General features: G+C 44.7%; 1 protein-coding gene across 5 annotated transcripts in view; it reads right to left on the bottom strand.

Annotated features, from left to right (window-relative positions):
• The window catches only part of CEP170B (centrosomal protein 170B), a 134010-nt gene that overhangs the window by 40005 nt on the left and 72807 nt on the right, over positions 1-21198 (bottom strand). For all 5 annotated transcript variants that reach the window (XM_053278824.1, XM_053278842.1, XM_053278852.1 and 2 more), the window contains exons 7-12: positions 15186-15302; positions 13355-13831; positions 9656-10425; positions 7198-7383; positions 5872-6007; positions 2395-4158 (exon numbers count right to left, since the gene is read on the bottom strand). In XM_053278824.1, coding sequence (XP_053134799.1) covers positions 2395-4158; positions 5872-6007; positions 7198-7383; positions 9656-10425; positions 13355-13831; positions 15186-15302 — 3450 coding nt within the window. The remainder of the gene's footprint in view (positions 1-2394; positions 4159-5871; positions 6008-7197; positions 7384-9655; positions 10426-13354; positions 13832-15185; positions 15303-21198) is intronic.

Raw genomic sequence — 21198 nt, 5'->3', positions numbered from 1 at the left:
TTTCTTTTTCCTCAGTTGGAGCTAAGCAGGAAATGAAAGAGGATGGGTGGAAGGCTTAGTGAGCAGCAAGGGAGTTTTGCTGCCTCATGGTTAACAACTAGCCTAAATAATTCTCTCATGGAAGGATATTTGCAGATCCTTGAGTGACAGGATTGCAGGAAGCTTGAATTCTCTCCTGGAGTTTGGGGGGAGTTCAAGGGGGAAGGAAGCCAGGGCTTTTGGCTTCAAAGGGGTTAATTAGCTCGCTTAGATTACTTTACTTTGGTGTGCTTTGAAAATCCTTACAATTGTTCTAAGTTTGTTTATCTGTAATGTAAGAAATGCTAAACCTGTGCCAAGTCCATCCAGGGCACTGCAAAAGTCTCTGTAACCTAAATGGGCTTTTAAAGGTTCCTATATCCCTGTTCCTTGCAACTGGGGTGCTTTTGGAAGTATTCTTGCAACTACTGAATGTTTCTTTTACCTGTAACTAGAAGCTGAGAAAGCCTCAGACGGAAGCAATCTGTAGTATTTTGAATAAACCTTTTCTTTTTTCTTTCTTTTTTTGTTCTTTGTATTTTACCTGCCTCTGAGTAAATTTTTAACTCAGGAAAAGGGGTATTGCTCTGGTGCAACACACATCTCAAATTTAATTGCTCAGCAACTCTACCAAGTCGTCTCACCACTTGAAAGCTGCACGTGGAAGGGTTTTTGTATTTTTCCATTGGTAAAGAGAAGGAGAGTTTCCCTGGAATTTCACCCACACCGGAGTGGGAGTGGGTGGGGTGGGTGGATAAACTGTTAAAAAGTGGGGATGGTGGCAGCACTACTGAAGAAGCAGTTTAAATTCAAAGGTACAGCCTTTGTTGAGCAGACATGGAGGGAATGATTCAGCATTTTTCTTCCCCTCATGTGAGCTTGTTTTGAGACAAAGGCTGGGTTAAATCTGCGACATGAGCCCTTTGAGGACAGGGAGCCATTTTATTTGTTTATTTCTATCTATCTATACCACTTTGGGATCTTTTGTTGAAGAGCAGTATATAAATATTGGTTGTATTTTATTTGTTGTATACCACAGATGATTAAACAAACCTGTTATAAGAACAGGCAAGTACTACATGTTCAGAAGTCACCGTGCATTTCAAAATTAGGGCATTAAGGAAACACAAAGACTCCTTTGGTAGATAAAATGCAAACTCAATCTAGCCCAGTGTTCTGTCTCCATCAGCAGCACCCAGGAAGCTAATAAGCAAGATGAGGATAACCATCTTTTGTCTCCCAGAATCTGGCAATCAGTGCTTCTCAATATGGAGATTGCATATAAGAGCAACAGCTATTCTCCACAAGAGAAAAACAGGGGGAAGAGGAGAGAATTTATTTGGACTATAAAAATTCAAAGTCCAATTTGGGGGTACTACTGGACCCAGCAGCTTGGGGGTACTATTGGACCCGGCTCTGCTTCTGGAAGCTCAGATGGAGGCAGTGGCCAGGGGTGCCTTTGCATGGCTTTGGCTAGTGCACCAGCTGCATCCCTTTCTCGAGAAGGCAGATATGGCCACAGTTACCCATGCCTTAGTCACGTCACAGCTGGATTACTGTAACACTCTCTACGTGGGACTGCCCTTGAAGAATATCTAGAAACTGCAGCTAGTGCAAAACACAGCAGCTAGGGTTTTATCTGGAGCTACCCGATGGGAGCACATCACACCCATTTTGAAAAAGCTGCACTGGCTGCCAGTTCGCTTCCGGGTCCAATTCAAGGTGTTGGTTTTGACCTTTAAAGCCCTTAACAGTTTGGGCCCAGGATACCTGAGGGACTGCCTGCTCCCAAGGGCTGCTGCCCGCTTGACAAGGTCATCTGAGGGGGCTCTGCTCTGGGTGCAGCCAATGAGGGAGGCCCGGCTGTCATGCACTTGGGACAGGGCCTTCTCTGTTGCTGCCCCCAGACTCTGGAATGCTCTCCCAGTGGCCATTCGCTCCTCTGACTCCATCACAGCTTTTAGAAAGCTTGTTAAATCTTGGCTTTTTATCCAGGCCTTTACATGATTGTTCTATTGCTGCTTCTGTGTCTTTTTATCCATGTATAGTTTTTATGTTTGTATTTTATAGATTTTAAGTTAGATTTGTTTCATATTTTTAGCTTGATATTGTTATTGTCATTTTTATTGTATGTTTTTTAACTTTTGTAAACCGCCTTGGGATTGTTTTTAATGAAAGGCGGTATATAAATTTAACAATAAATAAATAAAATAAGATATGATATGACATGAGGCTCTGACTCTGTTACAAGAGGCTACAGAACCATCTTCAAAGTATTTCCTTACTTAGCTTGGAAATTTATTTTGGTGGAGAATTCTAAGAATCCTAACTAAAAGCACAAGAAAGCCAGAAGGGGCCAAGTGCACTATTACTCACTGGAAGAAGAGGAGTACTTGACACTGCTGGAACGTGTTCTACTAAAAGGCTGCTTCGAAGCAGCTATTGCGGCTGCTGTTTTCCTAGCTGCATTTCTGGCTTCTGATACGGGTGGTTTTCTAGTAGAATAATATGACTCTGCGCTGCGCCCTGAAAAAGCTGGTCTTGGTGGTGCACTCTCAGAGTCACTTGGCACGGTGAAAGATCCCGCCCGTTTCCTGGGCATGGCAAGGATGTCAAGCCTCGACAGTTTCTTGGTCTCCACGGGCTGTTTGGCAGCTGCTGTTGCTGCTTCATGATGAGATGTCGTTTTCTCAGTATCAGCACTCTCGTTATCCGAGGTATCTCCCAACCGGGCACGGCGAAGCTTTGAGGCTCTCGTAGGTCTCGGGGTTGATAAACTATTTGACCTAGTGAGAACTTGTTGAATCTTTTGCACGGTTGGGGTCACTTTGCCATGTTCTTCTTTGGTGGACTGCGAGAAAGGCTTCTTTCGAGAGATCGGCCGGGAGGCAGACTGCTCTTGGTCAGAGGAGGCTACTTCAGTCGATGTCAAATACGGGAGATTACTACTTCGTTCATCATCTGTATAATCTAGAGAGCCAGCAGTCCCTGTGTTACGTTTTACTTGGAAACATTTTGCATTTTCACCTTTGTTTCCAGTTTCGGGTGGCAGAGTCTTCCGTTTCTCTGAAAGCCTTTCACGTGCACTCGGCTGGTCTTGTATGGATGATGTGGAAGAGGACTTCTCTTTTTGCAAAGTCGCCACAGCTTTACGTTTCGGCGGTTGGCTTGGGAGATTTTTGCCACTCACCAAGCTGACAGTGCTTGCTGTGTCCACATCTGAATCCCCCGATAAGGAATCTTCCAACTGCCCCGGGGTATTTTCTGGAACATCAAGTTGGTGGGTTTGGCAGAGAAGTTTGGCTTCCAGGGCTGCCAGAGCAGTTTCAGTGTCTTTAAGGAGAAGGTGGGTATCTGGATTATAGTCCATGCGATTTGCTCGAGCAACATCGAGATCTTTAAGCAGAGGGTGACTTGAGATATGTGGAAGCCTGTTTTGGGGGACGGTGCTGCTTGATTTCTCTTTGGTAAAACTTTCCTGCCGAACAAAAGATGAAATTTCTTTTGTGGCTACAACTTCTTGCTCAGGAAGAGGGAGCCCGGGGTGCAGGGAGATGACCATTTTCCCATTTGAGCTAATGTAGGTATTGCTAACACCTTTGACAGCTGGCTTTCCAGACCTGAAAGAAGCTTCGTCTTTGCCCACCTGAGCATGAGAAGTGCTTGAAGAAAGTTTCGAAGGAAACCCTACTTCCTCTTCCTCGTCACCAATATAGAAAGATGTCGACAGAGGATCACTTGAAGCTCTCAGACTCGAAAGCCTTGGCACAGCACGTTGGTGGCTTTCGGACTTTGCGTTTTCAGCCCTCGCCTGTGCCTGCACAGATACTTTGGTGTGGTCTTGGCATCTCCTGCCTTTTTCTAAGCCAAAGCCATCATCGGATTTGCTGGCATCACTAAGGCTATCAGGATCCAAGTCTTCCTGAATGAACAGCCGGCTGGCAGGATCCACATATATTTCTGCCCCATGGTCGTTAATAGCATTCATTTGGGAAACATCAGGAAAAGTCTCTTGGCAAATTAAAATGGTTGGTGTTGGACTTTCTGGTTTGTCCCCCGGAGGGAGCTGTGGGAGAAGACGTCTCATCCGTGAAGACACAGACGTGTCGGGTTCTCCCATTTTAGGACTGGAGTCCTTTTCTGAGAATAATGAAAAGACATCTGTTAAATAATATAGGGGTAACATTTAACTCCTAAAAAACAAATAATGGGAAGGAGGAAAACTACAGTATTCCTCATCAAATGCCATCACCAGCACCTATAAAAAGAACACTGAGGAAGAGGAAGAGGAAGAGGAGGTGTGTTTTTTCAGTGCTAAAAGGTACAACACTGCCAGCTGATGTGCTGATTTTATTATTTCTTTTTAATTTTACATTTTATATCCTGCTCTTCCTCCAAGGAGCCCAGAGCGGTGTACTACATACTGAAGTTTCTCCTCACAACAACCCTGTGAAGTAGGATAGGCTGAGAGAGAAGTGACTGGCCCAGAGTCACCCAGCAAGTCTCATGGCTGAATGGGGCTTTGAACTCGGATCTCCCCGGTCCTAGTCCAGCACTCTAACTACTACACCACGCTGGCTCTCTGATGACCACAAGCTTAGTTACTAGTCTCAATGGCTATAGGCTACCTCCAGGCTTGGAGACAGGATGCCTCCGAATACCAGTTGCAGGGATGTAGCAGTAGGAGAGAGGGCATGCCTAAATCTCTTGCCTGTTGGCTTCCCAGAGGCATCTGGTGGGCCACTGTGGAAACAGGATGCTGGATAGCCTTGTCCCTGATCCTTCAGGGTGACTCTTATGCTCTTAACATTATATCAAATGCTTCTAATAAATTTCTAATAAAAGTGAACCTCAAACAGGCACACTACCACACAACATTTTCATAGCAAGAGAATACTGTGCTTTGGGTAGCAGGAAAATGCAGTGTGTGTGTGACACAGGGTCATTCCCTGTATTTCCTACAAGAGCCGTGCATTTACTGCACTGAAACAATCCCAATTATATGGAAGAGGCCTTGGAGAAATCTCCTTTGGTCTTCTGTTGGCTCCTATTTAGTCCCCGATAACTGCGCAGAGAGGCACCTTTTAAAGTGGTGATTCCCTTATATTTAGCAGGAGGAGAGCAATTGTCCCTATCCAACACCAGTACAGCTTCCCTCCAATGGACATTGTTGGTGTCCACCTTAGGTTTCTTTTTAGATCATGAGCCCTTTTGGGACAGGGAGCCATCTTATTTTATTTGTTGCTTATTTTTCTGTGTAAACTGCTTTGCGAACTTTTGTTGAGAAGCTGTGTTGTAGTAGAAATATGTGTTGTAGTAGAAATATGTGTTGTAGTAGTAGTACTTTTCTCTCTCCAAACAGAAACTAAAATAAATCGGGGTGGAGGGTGGGTGGGGCAGGGAAGATCTTTCAAGAATCATAAACAAAGTCTCTTCTCCAACACCACTGTAGATTTAAATGCATTCCTTGAAAAGTGCTCTCTGTTGGAAAAGTTGGTATCCCGTGACTTCCAGTTGTTATGCACTACACAAGTCTTTATCTACTTAAAAGAACTCTTTTTGATGCACTGTCTATTACAAGGAACACCTACTATGTGTGTTTGAAAATTTACTTCCTGCTTTTTATCTTTCTGATATTATCTTTACTTTGGTTGCTAAGGACTACATAATTGGCTGTATTTTTATTTCCTGTGAAACCACGTTTTATGGAAATATAACAATGTGTTCCAGAATTGGAATACTGGACTTAACACAAAGCAACAGCGGAGGAAAGAGAACCAGGGGCATTTTATATCTTCCTCTTTTCCCGAAGTCCTTTAACAACATGAGGATGGTATTGACAGCCATGCTTACCCATGCCCGCCTGAGAGAAGGTTCCCTGCTGGTGGGCATCCCCAAGTCCAAGAGCAGATCCTGTGTCTGTGTAACTATCTGCCAGGCTTGCCCATCTCGACACCCATTTTTGGCCACCTTGAGATGGTGGTGGTAACTACAAGATTAAAGAAACAGGGGTGAGGGGAGTCCTACACTGTTAAAACAACGTCTCCACGATAACACACAACACTTTGACGTTTTTGCCGTTGGCAGCAAAATCTGTCATTTGGTAGATTTTTTTAAAATGAACTATGCCAACTGCTCGTTCGGAGAATATTACCCCTATTCTGAAAGACCTGCACTGGCTGCCAATGTGTTTCGGGATCCAATTCAAGGTGCTGGTTATTACCTTTAAAGCCCTTAATGGTTTGAGCCCAGGATACCTGAAGGACCACCTGCTCCCAAGGGTTCCTCTTGCCAATTTAAAATGTGAGTGATTTGGGGGAGGCTCAAAATTTGAGTGTTGTGGGGGCCTCAAAAAATTTCCAGAGGTTCAATCTGCTCATTCTTCTACGTGATATTACAGGATTTTGGGTAATTTTTTAAAAGCATTGGGGGGGGGGGGAACGTATTTTTCCCTTTTTATTTTTAGGTCTTTTTGCAGTTGTGATTCTGGCAAAACCTCACTGTTGGCAAATTCACGGTTGGTGAGGCATTAAAGTCTATGGGAAACAGGGAGTTAAAGAAACCACGGCTACAAAAAGACCTAAAAAAGGGAAAAAATACCCCCAAAATGCTTTTTTAAAATTACCAAAAATCCTGTAATATCACCAAGAAGAATGAGCAGACTGAACCTCTGGAAATCTTCCGAGCCCCCCTAAAATCACTCAAAGACATTTTAAATTGGCAACAGACAGCAAGGTCAGCAAGGCTCAGCTAAAAGAATGAGCTGATTGAACCTCTGAACCCACCCCCAAATCAATGAAACCTCCCCCTCATTAAAAAACAAAACCTTGCCAACTGCGGATAATCGGATCGTGGCTGGTAAGACCTGCCACAATTTCCTATTTGGATATATTCAAGCCCACATTTAGTAAAACCATGCTTGGCAAGGGATGACTGTATGGCATATAAGGGAACCAATTTATTTATATTGGCCAACATGATGCGCAGTCTTCCATCAGCGTTACCAACGTACCAAGACTGCTGTGCTTGTAAAAGGCAGTCCCAGCAGTCTTGCACGAGAGTGCTCTTGTTTCACTCGTAAAAATCAGTACCGCCACAGTCATATAGATTATGCAATACACAGAAATAATATATGCAGAACCAAGTACAAAAAGGTAAAGCAAAGATCCGCCTTCATACCTGCATCTCTGCATGGTGTCCACTTGCCACCTTGGAAGCGATGACCTGCATCATAGTCACCTTTGGGCTTGAGCCATTTTCACCAATCAAATGGTGCGGACCCAGTTCTTCTTTTTCCCCTTTTATAATAGGCCGGAAGGCTGAAGAAATTCTGGAAAATTCCGGAGACTCCAAAACACCAAAAACCTGATAAACCCAAGACAGGAGAAGAGAGGAAGCTTAAAGTGAAATTAAGGATTTCCAAACCCTGAAGTCATCATATAGCTCAGGCTATGACCGAAATGCACCTCTTCCAGATCTCTCACAAAGGTGAATAGTTTGCAAAATAATCAGAATTGAAAATTGTATATGCCTTGGTAAATGTTTTAAAACAAATTATAGAATGATGCTGAATTTGATTATGAGCCAAGAGCATTTCGTTGAGATTTACAGGGTAGGCCTGGGCACGAACAATATTGGATCAGATTGCATGCAATACAAAAAATGTTGGATTCAAGTATTTAGACCACTTTAAAATGTCGGAGTTGGATTTTTCCACCGGAAATCCGATATTTAACCAGCTCTGAAGCGGGCTTCTCTATATTGGGTCAAAATTAGATCCAATAGGATCCAATATGGGAGATATCAGATTGAATCAGATATTCTCAATCCAATATTGCAAAGCCCTATTACAGGGCAATGTTAGGATTCGCTGGCCTAAAGTTTACAAGATTATCTGATCTAAAGTTTTATTTATTTTTACTGTTTACATAGTGTCAATAAATAAAATTTAAAAATAAAATAAAAACTGTTCTAGTCTAACCTTCTTGTATTGACATACTAGTTTTCTATATGCAGAGGATTTGCTGTAGGGAGGAGCTTTCCTACACCTGCACTAAACTGCAGCAATCCAGATACAAGTTTACTATCTCATCTGCCGTTTGTGATACCTAGACTTTAGTTGTTCCAACACAGGCCGAACCTCTAATCAAACTTAAGAGATCAGGAGCAGGCTACTGGGCTGTGTGCTCCCTCTCCAGCTCTTCCCCTCTTTCACAAAAATCCCCTTTGCCCTTTTCCCAAAGGCATGCTTAATTCTAACCAGGGTTTCCTTCACAACCACAGCTGGAAGCTATTTTGCAAACCCTGGTTAAGAGGAAATCTGGTTAAGCTTAACCAAGATTTGAGTTAATGCAGGTGTAAGGGAGAAAGGAATACCATGCACAAGACAGAGGCGGATCTACCATTGTGTGGCTGTGTGAGAAGAACATGGGTGCTGGAGGTCCTGCCAGAGGACTCTATGAGGGAGTCACCACCGCAGTACCCACCATTCACTGACTCCACCACCCACCCATCCCACTTGCCACCTGCTTCCTCTGCCACAGGCCCCCTTCCCTCTTGCCGCCAGCCTCTATGATACTACTAACCATTGCAGCTGCCACAGATAGCAAAGTGAAGCAAGCTGGCTGTGGGGCAGTATAATGACATCACCATCTGGTCACGGTGCAACCACCAGGCAGTGATGTCATTATACTGTGCCATGGTCTGCTTGCTTCCCTTTGCTGGTTGTGCCAGTTGCAATGGCCAGTGGGGTCACAGAGGAGGCAGGTGAGCAGAGGAAGCTGCAGCAGGTGGGGCTGTGGCAGCCTGCCAAAAATGTTGGACACTACCCATGTCGCTACCAGTGACGCCCAATGGGAGCATATCACACCCATTTTGAAAGAGCTGTGCTGGCTACCAGTTTGTTTCTGGGGCCAATTCAAGGTGTTGCTTTTGACCTTTAAAGCTCTTAATGGTTTGGGCCCGAGATGCCTGAGGGACTGTCTGTTCCCAAGGGTTGCTGCCCACTTGATGGGGTCATCTGAGGGGGCTCTGCTCCAGGTGCCGACAGTAAGGGAGGCTCGGTTCTCGTGCACACGGGACAGGACCTTCTCTCTTGCTGCCCCCAGACTCTGGAATGCTCTCCCAGTGGCTATCCACTCCTCGGTCTCCATCACAGTTTTTAGAAAGCATGTTAAATCCTGCCTTCTTACCCAGGCTTTTATATGATTGTCTCTGCTGATGCTGCTCTTTGTACTTTGTACTTTGTATTGTTTTTTATGCTTGTGTTTTGAATTTTTTAATCAGATTTGTTTTATATTTTCAGCTTAATGTTTTAATTGTGTCATTTCTACAATCTTAAAAAAAAAATCTGCTGTAAACCACCTTGGGATTGTTTTAATGAAAGGCGGTATATAAATTTAACAATAAATAAAAATAAATAAAGCCACTGGCACAAGAGGGGAGTGACAGGGAGGACAGAGTGTGTGAACATGTAGCCCCCATCTAGACCTTTTAGCCATTGTTAGAGATCAGGCGTCTCATGTCTGCATACTGCCTTTAGACCCCCGTCACAGTTAAGCAGAATATCAGTGGAACTGAGAAAACACCACTAACCCAAGCAGTCTGATGGTCAGAGTTCTCGGCCTCCAAGAATTACCTGATCTATCATCTTCCGCGCTTCTTCTACTTCTTTATCTTGCGACTCTGTCTCAATGGTGTATGTGCCGGTTTCACTCAAGCTGTCCTCTTCCTCGTGGTTCCTTGCTTTGACCAACTTAGGGTTGACAGCTGGCACAGGGGGGGCTTCAGGTGCGGACGGTGGTACTACCACCATCCGTGGGGCGAGCGCTGCTGGCACGGGAGGTGGCTTCTCGGTGCTGGCTTTCGCAGCTTGAGAACTCTCCCTTAAGAACTCAGCAGCAAAATCCTGAGAGATTTTAGACTTCCGCCCAACGCTGCCGTGACTTTTAACAGACGCCCTGGAGGTGGAAGATGCGGAAGAGCTGATCCGCTCCTCCGTCTTCTCCCTCTTAAAGGAGCCAGCTCTCGGGGTGGTGAAAGCGTTACTTGGCCCTTTGGTTCCGGCTGCAGCCAGATGTGGCGGAGGAGCAGAGCTCCCGGGTTTCTCGGCAGGCACGGTAATTTTGCGTTTCTCAGCCTTGGTTTTCAGGGCAGGATCCACATCGTTCAGGGAGGAGTGGCCACTGTGCGTGAAGGACTGCGACCTCTTTTTCCGAGGGGTGTCATCATCAAAGAACTCTATGACGAAGGCTTGCTGGTTGTGGAGCAATTCCTGGGGGTCACGCCGGATTTGGCGGTGGAGCTTGGCTTGCTCAGCCGCATGGTCACTCCCAGGAGTCTCCTTCTCCGCTGTGGGTGCTACTGGATCTTCCGAGTCACTCTGTGTTCCGTCTTCATGTCTGTTGCCTGGAAAATTGGACATTTGTCTGTAAAAATTTCTGCTAACTGACCAAAGAGGCACATTTTAAAGTGGTGATCCTCTTATATTCATCAGAGGGAGAGCAACTGGCCCTATCCATCCCCAGCACAACCTCCCTCCAGTGGCTGTTGCTGAGGTCTACCTTGTGCTTCTTTTTAGACTGTGAGCCCTTATGGGACAGTGAAGCATCTTGTTTCTTGTTCCATGTAAATCGCTTTGTGAACCATTTTTGTTGAGAAGCAGTATATAAATGAAATAATAAAATCTGAACAGAATTAGAGTTGCCCTGGGATGGGGTACAATTAACTACTGTATCAGTATCTCACCTCAGCCGATGCATTTGGATTTTCTGAGTTTTCTCAGAGAACCTCCTCATAAAACTTATTTTAAAAAGCTGGGCGGGGGGGGGGGAATGTGAGAGAGAACTTCCCGCTGTCCTCGCTAGCCTCCGCCTTCCCAAGCGAATGTATTCTTGTGAAGGGGTAGGGGAACTGGTGGCAAAGAGCTCACTGGAAAAGGGAAAGCCTGCATTTAACTGGAAATGACGTTTGGATTCATGCAAGCTGTCATTTCCTACACCTCCCAATGCTAATTATTTGTTGGGAGGCACAGGACACTACAAATTCCATGAACCCCACAGGTAATGACTAGGGATGTGCATGAACCTGTTCGGAAGCCCTTTTTCGGGCCTCCGAACAGGTTCAAACACTGGCCGGTTCGAGCATCTGGTGGGGGTGGGGGGTAGGACTTTAATGGCGGAGGAGGGTGCACTTCCCCCCACCACTACTTTCCCCCCACCAGCGCTGGAGTCCTGTAAAATCTTTTGGGGTGGCAGTGTACCTCCCTCTTCAGCCAGAAGTGGCTGGAAGTACCTGGCACACATGCACACGGATGTCAGACAGGCTCGCGTGCGATCATGATGTGCACACGCACCCGGTACTTCTGGCCGAAGAGGGGAAGGGGTGGCAGGGAGGTACACTGCTGCCTTGAAAGATTTTACAGGACTCCAGAGCCGGCGGGGGGAAAGCGGGTAGAAAGGTAAGTGCACCCTCCCCCACCCATAAAGTTGTACCCCCCAGCCCTTTTAGCCACCCCCGCTCGGTTCCATGCACATCCCTAGTAACGAGACTCCTAAGGAATGTTTGGGAGCATCGTTTCTAGTTAAGCTGTCATAAATCTGTTAGCTCGGCTAACCCAACAGGATTTACAACCCCCTTCAGCACTTCCCCTGTGAGTTAACAGAAAGTAGCAGCAAAGCTGCACAAAGGAAAACAAAAGGCTCACAAAGAAAATAGTAAATGAATCAAGTCTCCTGAACTGAACTAGGTACCCCCTTCTAACAATAACTGAGTAATAACTGAAAAGAAAACACAAAGCAAGGAATGAAAAGAATGAAGGACACCAGAACAAGGAATTAACGGAACAGAGCAGGAAAGCACAGAACAAGGGCAAACTGGAACTCTAAAAAGTTGGGAATTCAAAATAGAATACGGTCTGCGGTCAGCGAAAGTTACTAACAGCATCGGTGGAAATCACAGACTGCTAAAAATATATGGCTCAAGAAACCAGAAGTTAATCAGGCTTCCCTGAGTCAGCACTTCTGCTTCCTCTCTTGTGATCTCCTGCACCTGCGTGTCTCCCACTGAGCTTTCCTCTTGAGACGTCTTCTCAAGACAGGTGAAATCCCAGCCTCCTCCTCATCAGGATTCATGTCTGGCAGCTGTTCTGAATCCTCAGCTCCAGAGTCTGGTCTCCCTGCCAAATCCTGTTGCTGTGCCTCTGAGCCCTCACTAGCAGGCGAATCCTCTCGTTCCTCTTCTGACTCTTTTAGTCAGAAGTCTGAACCATGACATAAGCAGAGGCCTGCATAACTTCTCTTGGTTCCACTAGTGAGCCCTCCCTGCTATACACCTTCAGATAGTCAGGTTTCATGGGATGGAAGGAAATTCATTGAGGGATGACGAACAGCAGGGACGAACGTACTGCACCGGTTCGCAAAAAGGGCAACTTGTCTCTCTAGGGGTAACTGAAGGGCTTTTAGGGTATCCTCTGAGCCCTCCTGCCTCCCCACCCTGCAACAGCACTATTTGTCTCCATCTGAGGTTTGCTGGCTCAAAGCCAACACATCCTACACAATGTGCCCATTGCAGAAGGGGAGGGAGGAGAGTGAAGACCTTCCTTCTCTGCTCCTAATTGGCTGGCTATGTGTTTCAGTTCAGCGTACCCCTCCCCTCAGTCCAACGGACAGGATTCACTAAATTAGCACTGAGTTATCCCACTGAAATTTATAGGACAAGTTTACTTGTCCCACTAATTTTAGAAAGACTAATTTAGTAATTTAGTGTGGATGTCAGTCTGTGACGGGAGCAGCCTGTCTCCCTATCAAAAGTAAGTGTGTGTGGGGGGGGGGGGGAGAGAGACAATTAAATGCTATAGAAATGAAATGGGCTGCACCAGTCACTGGCTTCCAGTGACCCAGATTAAATTATCCATAAGCAGTCTTCCAGAAATTAATGGCACATGTTTACTTGTCCTATTAATTTGGGAGTACTCATGAGTAACTTAGTAACCAACATTTAAATAAGTGGGTGGGGGCATGTACACACACACACACACACACACACACACACACAGTGTCTCTATGGGGTACCTGAGCTGAAAGTTTGCAACAGAAGGGATATACTTGCTTTAAAAATGGCTAGGGACCTCTGCCCTGCTACAAACCAGGCCAGAATTCCGAGTGGTCTAGTGCCAATTTGTAAGCGGCTGTGGATTTCTAAACTGTGGACATTTGCATTACAAATACCCCCAATTCCAAATCTGCACCACCTCCCACTATAGCAATAGCACTTTTGTTCAACAGAAATCGAACCATCCCTGACCACAGTCAGCAATTCCCTTCAAATAAGTGCCTACCTTTCAGAGTCCTCACGTGAACCGGGAGATCACTTTTGGTGCTGTACACATCATCCCCTGGGGACTGCCTCCTTATGAGACTCGGGTCGTTCTGCACCAGCCAGTCGGCCACTTTGTTCTCTGCCGAGATCATTTCCACGTGTCCTGCGTCCTTACTGAGGTTCCTCCTCTGCCGGAGTGAGAATTTGGTGACGTGATCTTTGATCTTTATTTTACCCGGAGTGCAATCATCAAACTCAATGGTGAAAGAGGCATGACTCTGCACGACAGGGGGCACTGCTGGGTCAATGTCTTTGGTGGGAATCTCGTGGACTTGGGCCTCTGGAGATTTCACTGGCTGCTGGAATTCTTTCGTGGGGATTTCGAAGTAACTAGGCTCCCTCCGGAATGCGTAGACAGACTCTCCCTGAGAATCTCTGTAACCACTTATATTACCATTGATTTCTTCTTCGTGCTGAGCTATTTCTTTTGCTCTTTCTAGAAGTTAAACACAAGACAATAAGAAGCAGGGACAGAGAGAAACCCAGTGTGAAGTTAGGAACATAGGAAACTGCCATATACTGAGTCAGACCATTGGTCTATCTAGCTCAGTATTGTCTTCACAGACTGGCAGCGGCTTCTCCAAGGTTGCAGGCAAGAATCTCTCTCAGCCCAATCTTGGAGATGCCAGGGAGGGAACTTGGAACCTTCTTGCTCTTCCCAGAGCGGCTTCATCCCCTGAGGGGAATAGCTTGCAGTGCTCACACATCAAGTCTCCCATTCAGATGCAACCAGGGCAGACCCTGCTTAGCTAAGGGGACAAGTCATGCTTGCTGCCACAAGACCAGCTCTCCTCTCCATAAAGTTGAAGTTTCCGTGGCTGCTCAGATAGGGTACCATTCTCTGGGGGTTGATTTCCCTGCTTTAATTTGATCTTGGAACCTCTCTTGCTATTGCTTTGTAAAGCTTTTGCTCAAGTGGCTTCAGAAGCCCCACAAACCTGTAGTAGAGGATACAAATCCTGAAATCTTATTATTAAGATTATTAAAATTAATATCTAGCTGCAGCTTATCCTCAGCTTCATGGGTTTCTGGGTTTTGTTTTTTACTGCTAGCTGATCTCTGTCTTGTGCCATTAAAGGATTATTAGGAGCTTTTCACAAAGAACCTTACAAAGAGAGTTTACCACTACTATCTTGAGAAGGAGACATCTTTTGAAGTGGTGGTTCTCTTACTTTTAGCAAGCGGAGGGCTACTCTCTCTTTTCAACCCAAGCACAGCATTCCTCCAGAGACTCTTTCTGGTGTCTGAACACCATAGGAAGCTGCTGTCTACTGAGTCAGATCATTGTCCATCTAGCTCAATACTGTCTACTCTGACTGGCAGCGGCTTCTCTGGGACTTCAGGAAGGACTCTTGCTCAGCCCTGCTGGAGATTGAACCTGGGGCCTTATGCAAGCTAAGCAGATGCTCTACCACTGAGCTACGGCCATCCCTTTGTGGGGACAAGGCCTTGTCTGACTTGTGGGTTGATTTGAGATCTGGAATTTAATGCTAAGAGGGGATTCTTCTGAACATATGAACCTGCCCAGCAAGTAGTTATGAAATATTATATAAACAATTTCCCATAGCAATATTGATATTTCACCCTCTACATGGTGCATTTTTCAAAATGAATAAGTGTGGAAGAATTACAGAGAAATATCTCCTGGTGGTGCCATTTCCCTGAAAAAAGGATAAGGAACACTCACTCTTAAATTGCAGTCCTTGTGGGCAGAAACCATAACATTTCCATGTTTTACACAACAGTTGGTGCTAAAAAACAGGGGCAGGTATAATTACCATCATGTTTACCTGAATAATGTTCTTCTTGCCTCCTATCATCCGTTGCCTCCAATTTATTATTTGCGTCATCTTCTCCCCACCATGATGGCTGACCGTAAAGGGGTGTACGGTAAGTCGTAGTTGTCTCTAGGGATCGAAAACATCAGAAAAATACAAATGGCAAAATTAGCTTGTTGACAGCTACAAGTAGGTGAAAGCGATCCGATTCAAAGATTATTATAAAGCATTTATTTAATTACAAGCCTGTCTGCCTTTTAAGAAAGCTATGGAATACAGTAGAACAAAGAAAATTAATTCCGTTGTGTTTTATAAACTAACTGCTCACTACTTACCTTCCTGCAGCCGGCATGTTCCCTTTAAAGCGGTATTCATGAACCAAATCCATACTTTTAATTTAAGTCCTTGTTAAGTGCCTACTAGTCTGGTGGCTAGAGGCCACTTTCAGCCTAAGAGGCAAGACGCCTCTGAATACTACTACTACGAATATTTATATACCACTCTTCAACCAAAGTTCACAAAGCAATTTACATAGAAAAATAAATCGTACATAAATAAAATGGCCTCCTGTCCCCAAAGGGCTTACAATCTAAAAAGCAACGTAAGGCAGATACCAGCAACAGCCATTGGAAGGATGCTGTGCTGGGGCTGGATATGGCCAGTTGCTCTCCCCCTGCTAAATATAAGGTAATTGCCACTTTAAAAAGGTGTCTCTTTGCTCAGTTAGCAGAGGTACCAGTTGCAGGAGTCACAGCAGGAGAGAGGGCATGCCCTCAACTCTTGCCTGTGGGCTTCTCAGAGGCATCTGGTGGGCCACTGTGTGAAACAGGATGCTGGACTAGATAGGCCTTGGGCCTGATCCAGCAGGGCTCTTCTGATCTAAATTGTCTGATGATCATCCATCGGCACACACGATAACATTGGGGATGGGCCAAGAGTGCACCCATCCCGATGTCACTGGAGGACGTTCCGACCTGGGTTGAGCGTGTCCTTTTGTTGCAAGTTTAAATAGGGTTTTAGAGTGTGTAGAAAGGCAATTCAGATGAACACCCCTCTCACATGACTAAAGGTCGCACCAAGAGCATGTTGGGACATCCACTAGTGACATCAGGGCACGCACATTCTCAGCCTGTCCCCAGTGTTATGTGCTGGTGGGCAATTGTCCAAACTGGCTCATAGATAGAGGACTTCAGGGAGGCAGCATACACACACACACACACTTCAAATCTGTAGACCACCCCAAACTTCCGTCTCTGGGTGGTTTACAGCAACACTGGGCAGTTGTTGAACCCAAAGTTAGCTCACATTTTTTTAACACATTATTTTTTATTATTTTATCTATAATATAAACAAAGAAAGACAAAATAGCAAAGAAGAAAAAGAAAAAGAACGAAAAGAGAGAGAAAATCAAACAACACAATTACAATGATTCTCATTACAATCTATATACATTCGCCTGAATTCTTTCCACCACCATCTCCCTCTCCCCCTTCTCCGCTCTGAAAGATAAATGGCTGCAAATTAAAAAAAATTAACAGTAAGAACAATACCAAAATTAATGCACCTGTTATCTACACAAAGCAATCAGCGTTAAATTCCTCTCCAAAGAGAAACCGAATGTCAGATGAGGAACCAGGCCCTGTGATATATTATATTGAATAAATGGCTCACATATCTGAGAGAAAACATCTTCAGATTTGTTCTTAACATATGCAGTAATTTTAGCCATTGATGCATAATCCCAAAATTTGAGATGCCAATCATCTAGAGACAAAATCAGATTTGTTTTCCAACAGGAAGCATAAAGAATTCTTGCCGCTGTTATCATATATAAAGTTCAGTATAACTTGCTGGAATATACGGTTTAGTAAAATTTAACATGAACATTTCCAGGAGAAATGGGAAATCTATATGCAAAATTTGCTGCATTTTCAAATGCACTGGTTTGTTTTTTTTAAATTGATTTTTTACATGTCCACCACATAGAATAAAAAGTATCTCTCTGTTCTGTACATTTCCAACAATCCCCAGGCACTGTTCCCTCTAAGGCATGCTCACGCTCACAACTTTTTGGATGTCCATTCAGTTAATTTTAGATCCCACACAGGTTGAATTAGGAAGGCCACATTCTGAATGCAGGTGCACACACACTGCCTTGATACTGCCATCCAGAACAAAACTCATTTCACACAGAGATTTAAAAAATTAGAGGGACCACTGTCCGCAGGGTATTTTCACAATTCCTTAATCACAGTTAAGAAGCCGCCACTGTGTCTGCCCAGGTCAAAGCTTCAAGCTATTAGCTCAGTTATTTTAGTGGGGGAAGAAACCCTTCCTCCTATAGTTCTAATACAAAGTCGCAAAAAGCAACAGCTATTGACAATACAGACCTCTTGAACCATGATCTTTGTAAATGAAGGCATTTTTCACTGAAAAATCCATGCCTTCCCTCATATCACATGAATGAGCATTTGTGCTCTCAAGTAAACAGAGTCAGCATTACATATCTAAGAAACAATTTGGATGTGGCAATAAATGGAACAGGAAGCAAAGGGCAATTCTGTTTCCTGTTCCACACTCACACATGTAGCTTATTGTCACAGTCACCCCCAAATAGCCCTGCAAGATCACTTTCTCCTCTATGTTCCTCCAAACAGAAAATAACTTTGCATGGCAGTTATGAAGGCGTTCGTTCTTGGCGGCTGTCCTACAGCTCTCCCTAGTGACACAACAAAACTAGAATTTTCTTCAGAAGATATTTTTTACTGAGGTTGTAAATGACTTGTAAATAGCAGCAGAAAACTTTGTACATTTTTTGCACAGATTCTCTTTTTTTTCTGATACATGCCAAATATCATTTACAAATTCTAACACACCCTGAGCATAAGGGACGGGACGGGCTAGAACTTGCCATACATAATTACCTCTCTCCCATGTAAACATTAGAGCAGCCTCTATTGCAAGCTCTTTCCATAATGTGCACAAACTTGCCCATTATTCTTCTACGATTATCATCATCATCATCAACAGTAATAATTTATAGCACATTTAGAGCGCTATATTAAAAGTGCTATACGTGCTATCCTGAATATGAAATATGCTATACCATATATCAAGCCTGCTCAACTTTGCCCCCCACAGCTGTTTTTGGACCACAACTCCCATAATCCCAAGCTACAGTGGCCAAGAGCCAAGGATTATAGGAGTTGTAGGCCAACATCTGCAGGAGGGCCAAAGTTGAGCAAGCCTGCTATATATGAAGGGAATTCATATGATCATTAACTGGGTAGGACAGTTTCGGGAGCTGTGCATGCTCCCGTTTTCTCATCAAGTGCGAGTATAAAACAAGGGTGGAAGTGCCAGCAGAGATCATCTGTTAGACAGCAGCTGGATCTGTGCGCTTTTCCTCCTAATTCATTAAGGAGCTGGGTACATCGGAAGCAGCCATATATTGAGTTAGACCATTGGTCCATCTGGCTTAGTTTTGTCTACCCAGACCGGCAACGGCTTCTCCAAGATTGCAGGCAGGAGACTCTCTCAGCCCTATCTTGGAGATGCTAGGGAGGGAACCGGGGACCTTCTGCATAAAAGCATGCAGATGCTCTTCCCAGAGTGGCCCCATCTTGCAGTGCCCGCACATGTAGTCTCCCATTCAAATGCAAACTGGGTAGACCCTGCCTAGCAAAGGGGACAATTCATGCTTGCTGCCACAAGGCCAGCTCTTCTCCCTGCTGGGTACAGCTGCTGCGTAGAAAGGAGCTCTTGTACCCGGCGGCCATTCAACAGACAATCTCTGTCAGTGCCTCGGACCTTGCATTTTTACTCACTCACGATCAGAAAACCACAAAGCTCCTGAAACTGGGTAGGACAGTTGTCCTACCCAGTTGATGATTGTGAGAACTGCCTTAGGCAGGGTGCATTTTAGAATACCATAGAATCTTAGCACCGGCAGGGGCCTCGGAGGTCTTCGAGTCCATCCCCTCACTCAGTGCAGGAAACTGCAACAGCATCCCTGATTGTCCAGCCGCAGTTTGAAAACTTATGTTCTTTGTCCTAAATGCGGCTTTGGGACAGGCCATCATTCCTGCTTTACAGATAGGGGAATCTGAGAAAAGAAGGCCAGATTAAAAGGTTATGGCTAACATGGCTGCCATCAAAACCAGTAGCCACATGTCAATCAATCACTCAATCTTTATTATCACAGTCGCTGATATATAAAAAGCTCTGAGTTGGGTATTAATGCTCTGAATTAAACAAGGTATAATTTGCTTCCATTAATACTAACACAACATTTACAAATTCTGCATGCTGCTACACAGAATTTAGCAACATTACACGAAATAACCAAATACTGGTCAGAACAGAGGAGTATAATATACAAACCATAAGATCTACCTGGATACTTATTTAGAAAGGATTAAATTAGCTGACAGCCACATGTCTAGTTCGTTCTTCTCTTTCTATAACATTAAATACAACTTGCTTGTATCCTGGAGTGATAACGTTCAGCATTTCCTTGCCCCTGCTCCACATCACCGACTGACTGTAGCTGGCAGAGAAATGCAGAATGTCCTGATGTCATGACGTTTCCTGCGTTAAGCAGGAAAAAAGGAGCTAAACACAGAGATGTGGCTTTTGGAAGCAGCTACACCAAAGAAAATCACAGGGCTCTGTGGGCTCCAGGAGTCGAAATCGACTTGATGGCACAATTTTACTTTACATGTTTAGTGTAACTATTCATTTGGCTTATCCTCAGCTTCCAATGTTATTTGCCCAAATGCCAGGGATCAAGGCCGCAGCTAAGCAAGGGTATGATCCTAAGTCCAACATGAAGAACAGGAGGGGGGAAATGAAATACATCTGAAATTTCTAGTAACTGATTTTAGGTACCTGGGTAGCGAAGTATTTGGAATCCTTCCAGCCCTGCTTGATGAACATACTGCCAGTTAACTGATTATTGAATTTTAATAATGTTAAAACTGGTTTTAATACCTATTTTATATGAGAGAGAGAGAGAGAGAGAGAGAGAGAGAGAGAGAGAGAGAGAGAGATGCTTTCATCACTGGGAAAGTGCACATTTGGCTGTTTAAAGAAGTTCTTGGCCTTCCCAACTCAAGACATAGCCGCCCAGAGATCCACCAAGAGTACATAGGCTAATTCTGTAAATTGGAAGTAAATATTTAAAATCAGAAGCAAGCTATTGACTTCCACTTGGGAAGGTGGGGGAAGAGAGAGAGAGAGAGAGAGAGAGAGAGAGAGAGAGAGAGGAGAACACAAATTATCCTATCTGGAAATGCCTATGTCTGAAACTGGATATGAAACTGACAAATAAAATAATGTCACTTTTAGAATTATGGGGTATGGCTGTCCACAGGTTAGCTTCCCTGCTCAGAAGTCTCAAAATATCGTTATTATACATCAAGAAAGCTTATTCTTCAAACCCCCTCGCACCCCAACAGCGAACCGGTTCAGGTCCATCCCTAGTGTGGCCCCTGGGACAGAATGCTGATGCATTTATTTACTACCTTTGGATCCCACTTTTTCCCCATGGAACTCAAGGTGGCATCTGTCATATTCCCAAGCTGTCTCTCATCCAGGCACTAACCAGTCCTGGGCCTCCTTAGCTTCAGTCCTGAGACTGCTGTGTCAGGTCCCACCTGACTAGGACCTGGGTACGTACCAACCTGGACATCATCCACAATGCAGAAAAAGCACTGAGTAGCAGGTGAGTCAGTCCACAGAGCATGAAGCTTCAGTGAAAAGTAACTAAACGGCTCTGTCATTTTAATTGCATTGACGCCGGTCTCTTTGAGTGTGGCTCATTAACCACACACCCACCGCCACAAATTTGTGCCAGTCTGTCCAGATGGGCGCCAATTCATTCAAGCACATTTCTTGGCTCATCAGTTCAGGCAGCCTAGGGAGCGTGGAGTGGGGAACAATATCCATTAAAGCGACAGGATTGAGGTCAGCTGGAGCAGTCGTCTAGATAAATATTGAACTATTGGTGACAGTGCGATACAGT

This window comes from Hemicordylus capensis, chromosome 1 (assembly GCF_027244095.1).
Source record: "Hemicordylus capensis ecotype Gifberg chromosome 1, rHemCap1.1.pri, whole genome shotgun sequence".
Classification (NCBI taxonomy): domain Eukaryota; kingdom Metazoa; phylum Chordata; class Lepidosauria; order Squamata; family Cordylidae; genus Hemicordylus; species Hemicordylus capensis.
This window is presented reverse-complemented; position numbering and strand designations above follow the sequence as displayed.